This window comes from Anopheles cruzii, chromosome 3 (genome assembly GCF_943734635.1).
Source record: "Anopheles cruzii chromosome 3, idAnoCruzAS_RS32_06, whole genome shotgun sequence".
NCBI classification, from domain to species: Eukaryota; Metazoa; Arthropoda; class Insecta; order Diptera; family Culicidae; genus Anopheles; species Anopheles cruzii.
Genome location: NC_069145.1, coordinates 52,282,547 through 52,300,231, shown reverse-complemented (window position 1 = coordinate 52,300,231; position 17,685 = coordinate 52,282,547). Strand labels below are relative to the sequence as shown.

At 46.1% G+C, this 17,685-nt stretch overlaps 1 protein-coding gene across 1 annotated transcript; it reads right to left on the bottom strand.

Annotated features, from left to right (window-relative positions):
• Positions 1-298: 298 nt before the first annotated feature.
• LOC128272543 (trissin receptor) lies at positions 299-16,351 on the bottom strand. The gene is made up of 8 exons (XM_053010369.1): positions 15,871-16,351; positions 12,212-12,356; positions 8,341-8,500; positions 4,657-4,854; positions 4,353-4,514; positions 3,907-4,118; positions 622-823; positions 299-442 (listed from the first exon to the last, which is right to left on the bottom strand). The coding sequence occupies exons 1-8, from the start codon at positions 16,349-16,351 to the stop codon at positions 299-301; spliced, it is 1,704 nt and encodes a 567-aa protein (XP_052866329.1).
• Positions 16,352-17,685: the final 1,334 nt, after the last annotated feature.

Here is a 17,685-nt window from a genome sequence, read left to right as displayed (position 1 = left end):
TGGGAACACTAAATAGTTGGATTTGCAACTTGCAACGCTACCACAACGAGTCAAGCAATTAGTGTTTTTTGGGGGGAGCAAAGCTTTCAGGCCAGCATAAAACGCATGCAGTTAGTAAAATGTGACATCTAAATTTACCCGGTTCACCCGTCCACACCCGTCCACCCCCTCAGAGGGCACTGACCAGCGGAGCGCGGTGTCGTGAAGCGTTCAAGCAACGAGAGGCACTACTAGCGGGCGATCTCGGCAGTTCCGGGCCAACTCGATGGCCCGAAACGATGGCTCCGCCGCACGCGAATCACAGCATCCGCTCGTCGATCCCGTCCAGGGAACGGGTCGTCGGAGACGGACACTGCGTGGTGGTGGCCAGCGAGACGGTCGGCTTGTCCGTGGCCCAGCACAGCAGGGCGTGCCTCAGCAGGACGACGATCGATCGCGGTCGCTGCGCGGCGTCGAAGCGAGAATTGTTAGGAAAGGAAAGCGACATGCAGAAAACAGGGATGCGCAAAATGCTAAAAAAATGCAAAACTGGCACTCTCCCTCTCACTCTTTCTCTCTCTCTCTCTAGCGCAATGCAAACCGGAAACGCGAACGCTCGCCGGGCCGGGTGGGTGTACTTACGTGCAGCGGGATTCGCTGGTTGAGCGACTTGTTTTTGTTCTTCTTGAAGGAGCACAGCAGCAGCTCGCGCATCCCCTTGCGGAAGTTGCGGCTGAGGAAGGCGTACAGCAGCGGGTTGACGCCCGAGTTGAAGTACGTCACGAGGAACGTGAGAGGCGTAAATAGTGCATTGAAGTTTGAATCACCTTTGTAGTCCGTGGACCTGTGCAGAGAGTAACAGAGATTACAGTGATCCTTAGAGCGGTTTGGGCTTTTAAAGGGGATCCAGGGGGACAAAGGGCAGCCGGCTACGATCTTAATTTTTCTTAGTGTTAAGGGACCAAAGCGTGTCCACAGGGTGTCCTAAGAACGCAACATGCTTAGGTGGTAGTCCTTTCATTTAGACCCGTGTTTACGAGTCCATAGAAATATAAATAGGTTTAAATAAAATATTATAACACGGGAGCGCTCTTTAAAAATGTACGATGTCTTTGTTTCCGTTTATCCTAATAAATCCGTGCTTCTTGATTGACTCACATCAAAGCGCCACTTCATGACTTTTGAAAAGCTCGTTCTAACAAATTGATAAATTTGGATCGAAGAGGGAACGTACGAAAGGAGTGTGTTCTACGTGTAAGTCTGTGTCTGGGTCTGTGTGCACATATCTTTCGGTCTGTAGTGGGGTAGAAACCCGTCGGAAGGATGGTTAATATGGTTAAGATTAGGGGGTCGAGATCTGGGGACTTCGGCAACGTGGCTTTATAAGGGTCAATCCTAACACAAGTAGGGATCTTATATACTACCGTCACAATGGCCGTAGCGCGGGAACAACAGCACCCTCAATAAATGTAAAAGAATGTAATAAGGGGACTACGACTGTGAAACGTAGTAAACGGACTACGGTTAATGGAACGTAAGTATTCTGAGAAGAGTAGAAAGGCGTGTTGGGCAAATTCTCTCGAACACTCATTTCAATACGGACTCCCTGAAACAAGAGCGGATGCAAAAATTGCACAGTAGGCTAAGGAGTTAACTAGGAGCGAGAGAGGGAGCGCTTCAAAATCCTATATTGAAAATAGTTGTAAAAAGGAACCGATTGTGGAAAAAAGAAAGACTCTGCGAACTTGGGTAAAACAGAGTGCGATACGGTCCCAATTTTAGAAATACAATATGATTTTATGGAAACATTGTTTCTGGAATCCCGACATCATTTACGCAATACACAAAACAGGAGATACAATTAACTACATTTGGAAACTACTGGGGTGTTCAAAAAGTATTGCGCTTCAATAATATAGGGCGCTGCTACTAGCCTGAATTTATTTGTTATGTTTTTTCATCAAGTATCGGAATGTCACAGGATTTGTTTTAAAGCATTGGGTTTCAGAAAGCTGTGTGCTTTCTCATTCGCCAACAATGGATCAAAAACACATCCGAATGCAACTTTTTCGGCAACATTTAGAGGTCTTTCAGATTTTGTGCATCGACTTTTCACTTGAGATGAGACTTGCGTCTATCACCATGATCCTGAATCAAAACAAGAGGCTAAATTGGTCAGAGAGATGTTAACATCTGTTTTTTGAGATCCGAAAGGAATTTCGTTTGTGGATTACTTGCAAAGTGGTAGAACAACAAATTCTGAATATTATTTTAACATCTAAGACCAGCTGAAGGAAAAAAATCGAGACAAAAGCGACTAGCGACTTCCATCTGTTTCCCAGCCCAAAAGAACATCATGCGTTTAAAGCGTTTTTGATCAAATGATGCTCTTCCAGATTCTCACTTCAGGGATGAAGTTCACTACTTGAAATTTCGTTGGAACAAGTGTGTTGGTGTTAAGGAAGACCATACTGAATAACAAAGTGTGTTTCAACCGAAAAACTTATTGAACAGCCTGGTAACGGTGCTGACTACCACCTACAAAATCCTCTCCCTTGTCCTGTTAGGTGCGTCCGAGACGAAGATGCTGAGACTACAATTGGCCTAGTATGTGTGGAGGGACAATGGAGGGGTTTTGCTAGAACAGCGAGCTGTTCGAAATGTAAGACGACCTGGCTGTTGTGCAGCGTATACATCTCGCCAGGCTCTGGTGGACTGGTTATGTCACTAAAATTGGGGATCAATCCGAAAAGACTCCTTAGGCCGTCCTGAAAGACCGAGGGGGCGTGATAGGGCGGGACTACATTGATAGGGGTACAAGAACGGCCGGATTAACGAGTTGGCCCAAGAAACCACTCGACCTTGAGCGGGTGTGTGTGTGGTCATGTGTTATAGACATCATTACTGTTGATTACTGTTGACTTCAAGTCGCTCGCTAAGTGAGAAATATTAGGGGTTTTAGTACAACACATTCGTCTGCTGTGTGCGATGATGTGTCTAGTCCCTGAGCGTGAGTCTGTAACTGTAACTGTAACTCTCGTACGTCCGTTCTTCCTGTCGTGTACCAGGAGCGTATCATAATGGTCCCCTAGCCTACTGGACCGAACAAATTGAGGCCATTCCGAAGAAATTAACACGAACAACTGAACACATAAATTGGATCGATATTATGCCCTGAGCTAGAGCCCAAACGTAGTGAGTTCTCGAGTTGACGTAGATGACGGGCTTGAGATGAGCTTTCGGAAGATATGTAACTCGTTGTCATGGTAATGAAATTAGACTTCATTGTAGCTATCCGAGCAGTTAATGATCCTTTGTTTGCTACACTTAGCCTCGTAGACTCGTTTCTTCCGGAGCTTTGATTTTCTACATATTGTCGGCCGGAACGTAGTCAAATTCCATGCTGACATGGTTCGTGCTGGGATGCTTTCGTTATAACTGAGTTGTGTATGGCATACGAAGCATTGAGAGTCATAAATTTGTTCAAAGCTGTTTGCAATTGTTTTTATTTTGTGTCCCCTCGCAGTGGTCGGATCGGATTTAAATGCCACCGGTATTGCAAGTTACAGCTCCGGCTACCGGTCTGCTTCGTAGAGAAGGTTACGTTAATCGACAGACTGGGGTTTTCGGCCCCTGGACATCGATCGAGCTAATCGATTGGGCACCTAATTGTATACATCCACCGGAAGCCAACTTTTCGTGGGCTACGAAAACTTCGCCTGAATTATGCTGATTGCCGCTGGCCACGCAGCTGGCTACTGGCCTCGATTAGGATTAGGATGCAGTGCAAAAAAAAAGGATCCGCAGAACGACGAGGACGCCACCGTCACCGATGATGATAAAATATGAATTATGCGTTCGCTTCAGGTATCGCGCCCCCTCCCCCAGAAAATACCCAGCTGTGATGGGAACTCAGGAGCTACTTACCAGTACTGCCACATTTTGCGCGCGTGAAAGGGTAGGTTGCAGAGGGCGAAGGTGAGCACCACGACCATAAGCATCCGGATGACTCCCCGTCGGGCTCGCAGCACGTTGTTTGACGAGTGCGACACCTGGGTCAGCTGGGTGCCGTGGCGCTGGTGGAAGCTATTCTGAGCCGGCCACGTCGTCACCACTACCTTATCTGATTCGACCGAAACCTGCCGCAGGGACGGGGATAAGCGACATGAAGTACGTCAGTTTACGACAAGCAGCGGGGACAATGGAAAATTAGACAAAAATCACTTGATCAACACTTCAGCGCAGCCCTGCACTCTGCAGGGTTGAGAGATATGCAAAAGAACTCCGTTCCGGAAAAAAGCTCCCACTTCCGCCTCGCACTACCGGAAGCGCGTGCGGCCATTAACGCGATAAGCACTCTCTGCTCCACGTACCTGGCTCTCGGTGACACCTGCGGTTCGCTTATCGTACTTGCTGCTCGGTTTCCGGTGAAAGTTGCTCGAGTAGCTCGAGGAGGTCGTGTTCTGGAGTGCAATGTGCCGCTCGAGTCCCCGGGAGCTCTTCCACAGCGCGATCGCTATTCGGCTGTACAGCACCTGGCAGGGGGCGTTCGGTTTAGAGAAGGAAAGGATTAAGTCCACGGTGAGGCGAAGGACATACGGTTTTTTTTTTACAATCGCGCAACACTTTGGAGCGGCTTCATAAAATCAAATGGTGGCCATCGTAATGAGCACCTACCGTCATGACCAGCAGGGGCAGCACGTACAGCAGCGCAAAGTTGATAATGTCAAACAGCTCCGAGTTGAACATCTTCCGGTTGACGATGCAAATCGTTTCCAGCTGGTCATCGCCCAGGTTGTTGGTGATGGTTCGCACAAAGATGAACTTCGGTATGGAGTAGACGGCGGAAGTGATCCAAACGGCCACTATCACCAGCTGCGGCAGGAAGCAGAGGGATTAGAAGCCGCAACACGGCGCGCAAATCGTTACGAGAACGGCGTGGGTTTTGGGTAGCATTTATCGCGTAATAACAGTTTTTCACGCACTTCCTTTTCCCTAATACCGCCATTACCTCGGCAATTAGCGTGCGTTTTTTTGTTTAGAGAGCGATCAGACTTTTGATAAATAATGGTATTTGCTATCCTAACCTTTGGCAAACATTGAAGGAAAGCTAAACTCATGAGGCATTTTATACGAAGATGAAAAATTTGCTTTAATTAATCAAAAATCAATCAAAAACATTAAACATGATCTATAACATGTTAAATGATAGTTTTGTTGTATTTAGGGATCATTGATATAAAAGAAAAAAAATTAACCATACCTATTGGGATCTAGCTAGATTCTACCTATTTTGCGGTCCTTTCTACAGACTTCAGCTGTTATTTTGATCCAGATTGGTTTGATTAATTGGTCACCGACTTGTAGGCTTCATGTAAATAATGCACCTCTGGAACATAATGCCGTTGTAATCTGTTTCTTAATGATGACACCATATAGCAAAAAAGTTCATCTTCTTACAATGATATTTAAGTCCTACCAAACATCAATTACTCCAAAGCAGCTTCTCGCACAATAAGGATTGTTTCTAAACATGCCGATGGTAAAATACCGTTCTTTTTTTGAAATAGTCTTCATTTTTATACAGCTTGACTATTTTGCCGATTGCTTGCTCGCTTTTGTCGAAAATTCGTGCAATATCCCTATTATTTTTTCCACTTACTAGGTGTGTGCGTTGAGAAGCGAAATATTTTAACACACAAAAAATGTTTTTAAAATTTTTATGTAAATTTCTATTTTATTCGAAGTATGTGCCATATCTGATACATACATTTCTCCTATTTCTCTGCTAAACCATGGATTCCCAGACGAAAGAATTCTTCCTCTTTTTAAGTAAACTAATTAGTCATCGCATTTCGACTTCCTCGTAGAAAAACGAAGTGCTGCTCAGCCAATGCGTGTCCCATCGATGAAAAAGTATGATATTCGGAAGGAACCAAGTCTGGTGAATAACGCGGGGAGGGATAGCAACTCCCATCCAAGTGATTTGATAGCATCCTGAAACAGTTTTGTTTTTTGGAGCGCCTGGTGCTTGTTGCCACGGGCAACCAGGCGTCTCCATTGAAGCCCACTAGAATTGCATTTTGGTCGTTTTTCGATCAATGCATGGTTCAAATTGATCATTTGTTGTCAGTAGCGATAGGAATTAACGTTTCCATCAGGTTTTAGGAGCTTGTGAAACACCACACCTTTCTGTCCCATCAGAAAGTCCGTTTTTTGGAGTCCTTCGACGCTTTTTTTTGTTATGTCAAAATCGCCATTTTGAAGTTTTTTAAACCACTCAAAGCACTGCGATCTTCCAAACACAAGTCCCGACAAGCATTTGGCGCGATTCCGAAGCAGCTTTCTTCAAGAGGAGCAGAAAAATAATAATCAAAACCCGCAAAACGTCATTTTCAGGCACAAAAGTTGACATAGTTTAACCCTTTTAATGATGGGTTGCACATCGAAATAATTTATTTTGCGACCTGCAATCATTTACCTGATGTCAAAACAAGGTAATGATGAATGAACAGCAAAACTGGGAAGTCCCAATCGCCAGGTACAGCCATCTTTTTAAAATTCCGATTCTCAATGCACACACCTAGTATAACTAACTTACGTTATTCATTGTTTAACTTGGGATATTTAGAGGGTTCTACCATATTTCAAGCTGAGAAACAGCATAATGTCTTGTGAATTCTTGACCATGCGTTTCTCAGCTTTAATTCTGCATTTTGAATATGAAAACATGTAAAAAATCACGTTATTATTGCTCATAATTTTAAAAAATGTACTCTAGTTGGTTTATTACCGAGCAAAACGAAGGAAATTGGAGTGAAAAACTGAAAACTTCAAGCTTCCAACTTAAACTAAACTTGTTTTCGCCGAGCTCAAATTGAACTATGGCCGCACCAGTCTACTAGATTACATTCAACGTCTCAAAAAAGCCATTCAAAAAGAATATGTTCTCATATTCATATTATTCAAATGTTCAGGAGCTAAACTTCTTTTCGTCATCCACTGTATCACACCATCACTATGTCAAACAAAGCCCACGCTTAGCTAGTGAGGGGGTAACAGCTCCAGCGTGCTCAGGTGCCTCCGGAATTGATAAACATATTAATAATTCAAGAATTAATCAAATGACAAAACAGAGTTTTCGAATAATAAAAAGTTGATACGAAAATCCCGATACGCACTAATTTGAAAAGTCCACCCAATTGGCCCAGTTACAAGGCTGGAAACGCCCGAGCGCTTCAATTGAATTTGCTCCGGAAAATTTGCTCCATTATCTGATGGGGGCATGTGTTTATGGAACAGCTTAGCAGTTACCCACAGTTACCAGCGCCAGCTGCCGGCAAAAGGGGTTTCCACGATGACCGTTTATCTTTGTTATCTGACCTGTGGCGGAGCTACTGCGTAGCGACGTCCTGTGCGCTAACGAGCCCTAGACGAGCGTCGTGGTGAAACTTTTCCGTGGCCAACATGTTGGACCCACGCGGTCACGGGCACGCCGAGTTCGTCACGATCACAGAAAACGGCTGCTCCTTTGGCCGGTGCATCTAAGCTGATTATTGCAGTTACCCGCAGCAGTTGGCAGGCGCCGCATTCGACGAAAACATGAAAAGCGCCCTGTTTGTCGCCAGGATTAGGGGGGCGCAGGCGGATATCCTGTCAGGCAGACACGGGCCTTGGCCTCGGGTTGCCCACGAGCACGAGCGGTGAAAGTAATTCTGTTTGCTCTGCTCCTTATCGATCGATCGGCCGGCATGGCGGATGGCGGAGCAAATTGAAAATAAGACGCTGTCCTTTCTTCGCAGCCTTATGAGGGATAACAATGGAACCGGTGGGTGGCAAGAGTTGGGACAGTGCACAGCCCTTCAGTAGCGTACGGATGGCCTTAAAAGCCGTACAAGTAGCTTTTAGGGTATAAAAATGGAAGCCCATTGTGTCGATGGGCCCTTGTTTGTTCAAACAAACCGGCAAATAGTGCCGGTGCTGGCGCAAGGTGAACTAAAAATACTACTGAATGTGTATGTCAAACTAATTTTCTTACAATATGGTGCTGGTTGATATCACATAACCCTGAGTTGTAGCTATCTTATTGTATAGTTTATTCGCTATCCCACCGCTGTCACTTGATTGCTCCGAGACGCACTCTACGGATGGAGTGAATTGAATAATGAACATATTGCTCTGCGACCAACAGCACTGAGGAGCACTTTTGCGTCGGTTGCATATTTATATGCCAACCTTGCTGAACCACTCGGAACATTTCCTTGCGCAGAACGCAGGAGAACGAGCCCACCCGCACGAATGTTTCTATATTTGACATGTAACAAACCGTGTTTTACGGGGGGGAAGGAACACTGTACCTACCCTCAGCCGGCGGGATGTGAGAATCTGTTTGCACGTGATCGGATGGATGATGGCAAAGTAGCGCTCCATGCAGATGACGACCAGGATGAATATCGATGCTGTGTAGCTGAGCGAGTGCACGAACTGATACATCTTACAGAGAAAGTCACCAAACACCCAGCTGCAATGGAACGAGGAAACAGAGAGTCAGAGGTACGAGAAACGATGGAAGAGCTATGTTCCTGACATGACGTGTCAATGTCGGAGCCAAAGAGGAGCTCGCACTAGCCCGGGACATAGTAGCTGACATCCGTATATTGATCAGAGCGTTGGAAGTGCATCACGTTTTTGGGTTGGGAAATGCACCAACGCCTCCCCGGAAGCCCCCGGAGGTCTCGAATCCGAAATTGTGAAGGAAAACCCAAAGATGCTAAGGGTCTCGGCTGTCTCTGCGTTGCGTTACACTCGATAATAAGCAATCGCACCGCGCGCGTGGTTTATTTGTTTAACTTTCAGCGTGTTCAGCGACTTCGGGCGCCGTTTTCTCGAGTTTGTTTATCGTCGTTTCGGAAGCAGGCCTCCGGGCAATGGCCGGGGCAACGAGTTTTGCTCCGTTTGTTTACTCGTTGGATCGTTTGAATGTGAAAAACTATAGTTTCCCCATTTTTTCCCCTACTGTTTACTAATAAGCACACAATTATTCAATAGGTTTTCATTGATAACGACCGCAATTTGGCCTCCCGGCCAAACGTTCAAAAACCGCAAACAACACACCGACTAAAATCTGGGAGCGCAAAACGGTACACGGGTGGAACGGGCAGCATGCGATCGGCTCTATGCTCTGGTGCTATGTTTATGTTTTGCTTACGCGTGGCGTGCTGCACAACAATACTCCGCGTGGCAGCATGTCCGCTTCCGGAGCATGGTTCCACCGGAAGGACGGGTGCCAAAAGGCGGAGACTTTAATAAACGAACAGAACGTATCGCACACCGGCCAGGAGCAACATATTATTTATGAAACTAATAAAAACAACCACATCATTGTTCGCGAATCGCTTTAATTCACCCGTCGGGCCAGTTCCTTCACCGGAGCTCGCCGGTCACGAAGCAAATGTTATCTTTACCACCCGCATTTCCCCACCTGCACCTGTCTTCGGAGGATCCGGTTTTCTTTTTGCCTCCCGCGGCGCAGAGTAGCACGATACTTTATCTTGCTGTTCCTGGTCCTGGCCCCATCAGGGAGTCACAACGGCAGTCAGCATCGGCATTACTTTCCCTTTGTTGGTTTGGGCTCCATCAACAACCCCCGCGAGCGTCAATTCCCCGTCGTCCGGGTATGCTTTCAGGACACTCCCGAGGGGCAAGTTCTATGCGGAATACGAACGCCGCCCCCCGCGAGCACCGCAAAGCACCGAAAGTCAAGAGCATCAAGTTGCGCGCTGATCGTATTACGCTGAAGTTTGAAGAAGACGGACACGAGGGCGACAGTTGGGCAGGAAATTGGATACCATCAATCTGTGCACCCGGATTGATACACTGCCTTCTTAAGGAGCGCTAGCGTAGCGCGGGGCTCACTTCAATTATGCTCGCTAATTAGGCACGGCAGGATTATGTTTTCGCAAACTCATACGGGACGGGCGGGACCAAGGCCAAGCCACGATCCCCCGAAGTTTTCTTTCTAAAGTACCTTCGTACCAGCGCACTCGGAAGTAGTGCTTCTGGTTCCAGCTCCCCAAACTATGCGGTTGGGAATCCACTTCCTAGAAGGCGCACACGAGCAGAACGCCCGATGTCCCTTGGCAGGCAATGCGACCGGCGCTACGTAGGACCATACTCCACAGACTCATTAGTTAGAATTAGTTTCGAGGGCGAATGGGGGCCACTTTCAATATGAGGTCTAAAGGATTAAACTGGTGACTGAAAATGTAACCTTCTTTGATCAACGAAAATGAAGACAAATGTTGAGATGCCGCACAAGTACGTGTTTGTACGTTGGGCCTCCTTGGAAGAAGCTATACGATGAGTGGACATTGACCCCCGATGCTCGATGTTGGTGGCAAATATCAAAAGGAACCTAGAGACAGCTGAGTGACTTATGTGCAGGCCTTCGTGGCGAAGGTTCCGAAGGACGAAGGTAGCAAAGGAAACCTTGCTTCTCTCGTTAGCATTGAAGACCGGCGAGGTGGTGGACGAACTAATGACGAGGTTCAGCACGTCGACACCACGCCGACCGCAGGCGCAGATACTAATATGGTAATATGTTTAAAGTAATTATATTTTACTTTGTCATTGATTTGTGTTGTGAATTTTTTTTCATTTGGTGAAATATATAAGATATTTGGGTCCAGCACACTATGGGGGAAAAGGCGGACATTAGGCGACTTCAAAGTGGCCAAACCTGGTCTCTTGTAAACAAAGTACAAATGGCCATATAAAACATAATACCTTAAATAATTTTTTAAATAGCTCTTATTTTTAATAATAGTATTTTTCTATTATTGTAGTAAAATACGAAAAATATTTATGTTTCATACAAACAATCGAATTTACCTATTTGAGTAATAAGTATTTACCTGATAGTTAGCATTGCTTTGTTCTTTTGTGCGATTTAGTTCTGCGACTTGAGAATAAGTAATTTCATCAAAGTAGACGACGATAGTTCGAGATGAGATTGAAAACATCGAAAACCTTAATCCGGCCCCAAGTAGAGCATGGATGTGCTTGAAGGAGCTTTGTCAGTGTCCAAAGCCGTTCAGAATAAGTGAAATGGAAAATTTATTGCAAGACAAATACACTTTGGAAGAAGTGATTGGATTGGCAAAGAAAATATCCAATTGTGACTTTCTGGGCCGCTTGCGAGGTAATCTTGTTAGAAAGTAGACAATATGGATATGAGTTTGGATGAAGAAATCAACTAATTAATATTTCTTTGTACGTTTACATACATAAGTGATAAGATGTTTATCAGAATTTCGATATTAGCTCTCCATCAAAAAGTCACAACTAGGATTGATTTCCGAGCAATTATCGTGCCGATTGCATAACTTCGGGCGTTAAAATACTTCAAAGTGTCGAAAAAAGGCTAATTTAGTATTCCTGAACGCGCGTATTAGAGATAAAATGTTGAATTTCAAAAAACCACATGCAAGACAAAGAAACAAGTTTAAAAAAATCCGTAGACTATTCTTGAAACCATCAATGTCCGCGTGCCCCATACATATTCCCCATAGTTCCCGAGCCTTTGAACTTGTTTGATAAATATTTATGCTTTCCATTCTTCGGCACGTTTTGTGATATAAAGCATTTACACCACGACGACGCAAAAGCTTTGACAGCACCGAACCGTGACAGTAATGCTCAACGAAGGCAACCCGAAACATCAACGAGCGGGTATCCTGCATTCGAATCTCCGGCCCGCCAGTGCGTTCCGATCGATGATTTGACTTCTATTTATAATTAAAAGTCGTTCCCTGAGCGCAAAGATTCATTGGTCGCGAAAACGTAATTATTGTGGGCCCGCGCCGTCGTCGTCGTCGTCATAGCGTCGTCGTAAAAAGGCTCGTAAAGGAGCGCGAAAAGTACACACCGGGATTTGGGGCAGCCTTGTGTGCTCCATTAATTTTTATCGATTAGATTTCGAAGCGACTGAGTCGGAGCCAGGCGAAACAAGTCCCTTACACTTTCTCCATCCCTCTCTCTCTCTTGAAGTTGATTTTGTGAAATCAATTATTTCACCAAATCAACCGACCGAATCTACGAGTTCGTCGATGACCGATTTCCTGGCCGAAGCAGCAGCACCACGACAATTCCTTGGCAGGTCCAGCATGCCGGAGATTGTGTGACATAAATAGTGACATAATAGCCCTTTCGCCACCAGCAATGGGAAGCTTACCTTTCGATCAAGTAAATGGTTAAGTTTTGCATCACACAAAACACCCCCACGCAGAGGTCCGCGACGGCCAAGTTGGCGAGGAAGAAGTTGGTTATCGAGCGCAGCCGTCTGGAGAGCGTCACGACCAGGATCACAAGAAGGTTTCCTGCGAAATGCAAAAACAAACAGAACAGAGCCGGACGTGTTAGATGGAAACTGACTTTGAAAAGGATCGGCACGATCGATGGATGGACGGGAGCTGTCGGTTGATCCGACATCCTCGTCCCGGGTGGTTTTGCCGAGCCATCAAGAAACACCATCTGAGAAGGGTTCACATTCGCCCGACACGAGCCCGTCCAATGGGACACATTTCATGGCCCTCCCCCCGGGCAGGGGACTTGCCAGAACCTGATAATCTTCCCGAAAGGATAATTGAAGCACGCGAAAGACGTAGACAGGTCGGGACGATGTGCGAGCTTTTTTCCGGTGATTTCTTAGATGAAAACGCATCTTGAAGTAATTTGCGGAATGATGGAACTGAACGACGGCACGACGACTGTCGTGGGTCGTTCCGGTTCGCTGGGGTCGATAATCGTGGCTGTCATGTAAAAAAAAATGGAATGGAATGGGGAATGGCTGGGGTCCGGGAATCCGAGAAGCATCACACGAGACCGTGATCAACGTCGGCTTCGGTCGGACTAATGTGTGAGACTTTTTTGTTTCACTAATTGTGAGATGCCTTTCGGTTATCTTGTCATCCCAGCGCTTCCATCTCGACCTCGGGATGTATCTGTCCTCATCACATCCCGCTGCCGACGACAGGAAGCTGCGGAGGCTTTGGCGCTCCTTGATCCGGGTTCTAAATATCCTCCAGCGCTGCGTTTCGCGCCGCTTAATTTTGACACATGTCACATCTCGTCCGCACGATTTGACTTCGGTCTGGCCGGTTGCTAGAACGGCATATTTAATCCGTCGGGTGAACATGACAACAACAAGTAATTTAATTTGGCATTTGGATTTTAATTCAAGCACGTAAGCTTCGCATACAGCTACAGGGTGGATAAACACATCGGAATGGATCGTGCGTCGGTTGGCACCTTTTTTTCGGTTCTGTTTTTTATGACGCAAGCCGTCATAAATCCTTATCCGCAGCATATGTGGCCAACGTAGCGTCAAACCACTGGCTTACCGAATCGGTGTTCATGAATCGACTGGCGCTGGCGGGAGTGATATCGGAACCGCGTAACCGAAATGAGAATGACCACATAATAATTGGACCGGGACGGCTCTAATGACACCCACAATCGGGACGCCATAAATCAAGATATCACTTTTCCCGACCCCGGACACCGGATATGCGGGGGAGGGGGGTGATTGGGCGGAAAATGGACGGCTCCCTCTGGGCCGATGATGAGAGCCGAACCGCACTAGCGCCGGTGGCCTCGGGAGCGCTGGACCAAATCCAAGAGCAAACCGAGCGAAAAGTGCGCTGTTTGGCGTGCCAGATTGCGTAGATTGCACCCAACTGTTGAGTTGTTCTAAGAAGTCATAGCGATAAAGACGCATGGCAGTTGGTCGAAGCATAATGCACGTCATCAAATGTGAGGCCAAAGTTAGACCAACAATTTGCGCGAAGCAATCCGCCACAAACGCCCGGATTTGTGGCGGAAAACAAAAATGGGCTTTTGCGCCTCTACTCACACATCGCTGTTTCTACGAGAATTTTTGTCCAAAACAACATACTAATGATGCCACAGCCACCGTATTCCTCAGATCTGACCCACTGTGACTTTTCTTGTTCCGGAAACTGAAGGAGGTCATGAAAAGAGGACATCACGCTACGATTGAGCAGATAAATCGCAGGAGGCTCTGAACAAGATCACAATGATTTTTTGAAGACTTTCGAGGATTGGAAAGAAAACGTTGGCACATGTGTACATATCTGATGGAAATTAATTTAACGGGGACAAAGAAGATATTCATGAATAAATTAATATACAGGGTGTCCAAACTAACGTTCTCTTCAATATTTAATATTTTTCGATGCTTGAACATTTATTTGAAAGGTTGATTCTTCAATTTCTTTAAATGAAAAACAATTTCGGTAAAATGTTTACTACGATTGGCTTGGCAGTAGCTTATTCGGTCGACCTTATTTTGAGTACATTTTCGATTATATCTGGTCCTCTTTCGGCATTAGCAACTTGAATTTGGATCTTGCGGTTGTTAATAGTTGCTGGTTTGTTCAAATACCATGAATATCAATTGTGGATGTCGCTGTATGACACGTAGCGCCGCTCTGTTGAAACCAAATGCCGCCCAAGGTCTCGGCTTCCATTTCGCCGAAGAACCAATCAGCCAAAATCCGCACCAAACAGTCACTAGTTCTGGGTGCATTGGCTTCTCTTGCACGAAGTGTGGGTTTTCCGAACCGCAATATTGCTTATAAACTAGCCACCGAGGTGGAAATGAGCTTCAGAGAAATGTGCTTTTGACGAATGAAGCAGTCAGCATACATCCGACGTGCGTTCTGGAAATGAAAGTTCGGAACGTCAACACGCGTTGTCTTGCATTGTATGGGACACTTCGCACAGGCAACGGCGCTAAGTTACGCCGTCGAAAGTAAAATTCATAAAACACACAGCATTGGGCTCGCAAATTTGTCGTATTTCGTATAGTTGGAGGTGTGGTGGTTGGGGCGAAATATTTCGGGCTGTCTTGTTTTTCGACGATTATTTGTGTTTATATTTGCAAGTTCAAGATCCATTGAGTTTTGATGCGAGAATTAAAACAGTTTTATGATGAATTTGTGTTTGAATTACAAGTAATAATTAAGTTAAAATTGCTTGTGATACAAAAAACCTCAATTGAGTAGTCTTCGATTAGTTTTAAAATACACAAGGTGTCTCAATGATTTCCCCCGAACGACAGCGGCGAAATGACGTTTCCAAATTCGGCACTTTGGTGTGAAGGCGTCGGTCCCAAATTTGGTCGATCCCAACTTTCAGCTCGCTGTCTGCAGACTGCTTGAATTGACGACCTACCACTTTGGAAATAATTTTTTTCTTATTTCCCAATGTTCTGCAACCAAAATTGTATTTTATACATAAATTTTAAGAATCTAGCTTTCAAATAAATGTTTGAGCATCGAAAAATATTCAGCCGTTTTGTAAAAGAAAAAAAGAACGTTAAATAAATGTAATAAATGAAAAAAAGAACGTTGGTTAAGACACCCTGTATTTCAAAAAACAAAATTCCCAGAAATTTTTAGACAGCCCTCGTAAAGAAAAATAAATAATAATACATACACAAAAAATAAAATAAAATTAATAATGTAATGTGCAATAACGCTGCTTCAGCTTTATTGTTTCAGTACATAACATTAGTACTCAGCTTAGTTATGAAACGTTTTAAGCTCCGTGTCGGGGGATATTAAAGTACCTAAACCTTCAACAAGAAAACGCGACAAACCATTAACATCCAACATTCGAAATGTAATTGGACCTGACATCGTTCATGATGCTTTCAACATAATTTAGCATAATTTCAAGATAACTCAAGATATGTTTAATGAATTTTAAGAAAAAGTACACCATACACGACGGCCATCGGGGGGTTGCCCATCGGCTAGATGACAAAGTGTGATGTGTGTCGAGGACGTTGGAAAGCTCGTTACTTACCAAAGAAGCAGCAACAAAACACGAGCGAATACAGGGTGATGAATATCACTCGCACGTCAGTCCGATCGAAGATGAACTCCTTGTGCACGAAGTTGGGTACGAACGGGTGCGTCAGATTGAGCGCCCCATTTCCGGCGGCTCCATACTCGAGCGTTCCGTTGACGTTAAGCAGCGCGGTCGTTAGTGCCGGGATGGCCGAGCTATTGGCCGCCCCAAGCCCGGTGGCGCCGCTGTAGTTGGCCACCCCGAACCCGTAGGCAACCGTCGCCGCCGGGTCGGTGAAGGATGGGAGCGCCAGGGCCGTCGAGATGTTGGTCGCGGTCCCGTTTCCCACGGGCAGCGCCAGCAGTCCGTTCACGGTGCCGAGCTGACTCAGGAAGCCGTTGGAGGTGAAGAAACTCATCACATTGAGCGAACCGGCGGTGCCGTTCGGAGTGTAGGTGCCGTTCGGAGTGTAGGTGCCGTTCGGGAAGTCTATCATTGCGTCGGCGACAAGCACTTCCGGCGTCGTCGTCGTCGGCGACGCAATCTTGCACCGCCCCGTCCCACTCTCGTCCGTCTCGTTGGTACGCAGAGTGTTTCCACTTTCACTCACGTCATCCGGAGCAGCCGGGGGGCGGTTTGGCAAGATGCTTCGGCTGTGTTTACAATCGCTTCAACCTAGAGCCGGCCTCCGGTGTTGGCATGTGCCGGTAAACGGAAGGGCTCCTATCGGTGAGTGGGCCCGATGGGCAACGCCGGATGTGGGTTGGTAGCTCGTTGCAACCCGTCCGGCAGCCACCGTAATTGAGCGGGAAGCGGTTGTACCTCCGGCAGACGGTGCTGTCATTACGCCACCTCACAACCACGATCCCTGTCGTCGCCGTCGTCCTCGCCGTTAAGTGAATAGATTACCTGGCACGTAGGGAAAGGGCGAGAGAATGGTGTAAAAATTATCAACTACCTTCAAGTGACATAGAAACAGGAACACCCGACCGCCCCCATCAATCCATCATCGAAGGAGGCGCCTGGTGGCCCTCGTGGTGGCGATGGAGGCGCATGGCACCCCACGAGTGGCGCACGCAACGGAAGAGGAACGAAGGGGTGATAACGGCAGCCGCAGGTAATGAAAATTTAATTTCATTATTCCACCACTTGGGGTTTTGTTTTCGAACCGAATAAAAACGAACGTCAGCCTGGAGCGGTCGACGGTCAGTGTGTGTGTGTGTGTGTTGCGGTTCCGTCGGGGCGTGCCAGAGCGTACACAATGTCTGGGAATGATTGGTATTTTTAATGTGTATTTGAACTTTGAACATGGGCGCCAGACGAAGAACTGGACCGGTTTGGAAATAAATCATTCGACGAATATAAACGAAAACGCCGTTAACTTCGACTCCCACCCTGCGTGCTGGCAACATTTTCTGCCACGGGTCCGCGGCCGTGGCTCCTGCTGTGCACAGTTTCTGCGCAGCGAGCCTCCGGGCAATGGCGACAGTTGTGCTGAGTTCCGGCAAAACGGAAGTGTTGCCTCGGCATACCGCAAGGTTTTCTGGCGAAACGGTACGCATAAATTGTAGTGAAAAAGGCAATCAAAATAACTTCACCTACAGAATTCCCGTGGGATGAACGAGAAAAGATAATAAAATTGTTAATGCAAAAACATAACTCTCCGCTGTCAAATATTGGACAGCGGAAGCTACATATCATCACGAGTGATTGGAAGGCGTCAGAAATGAAATGGATCTTAAGTACGACTCTGGGTTGTTCAGTAAGTTTGGGTTGTATCAAATGCTGGGTTGCTCAATAAGTTTTATGGTTTGATAATATATTTTTTAT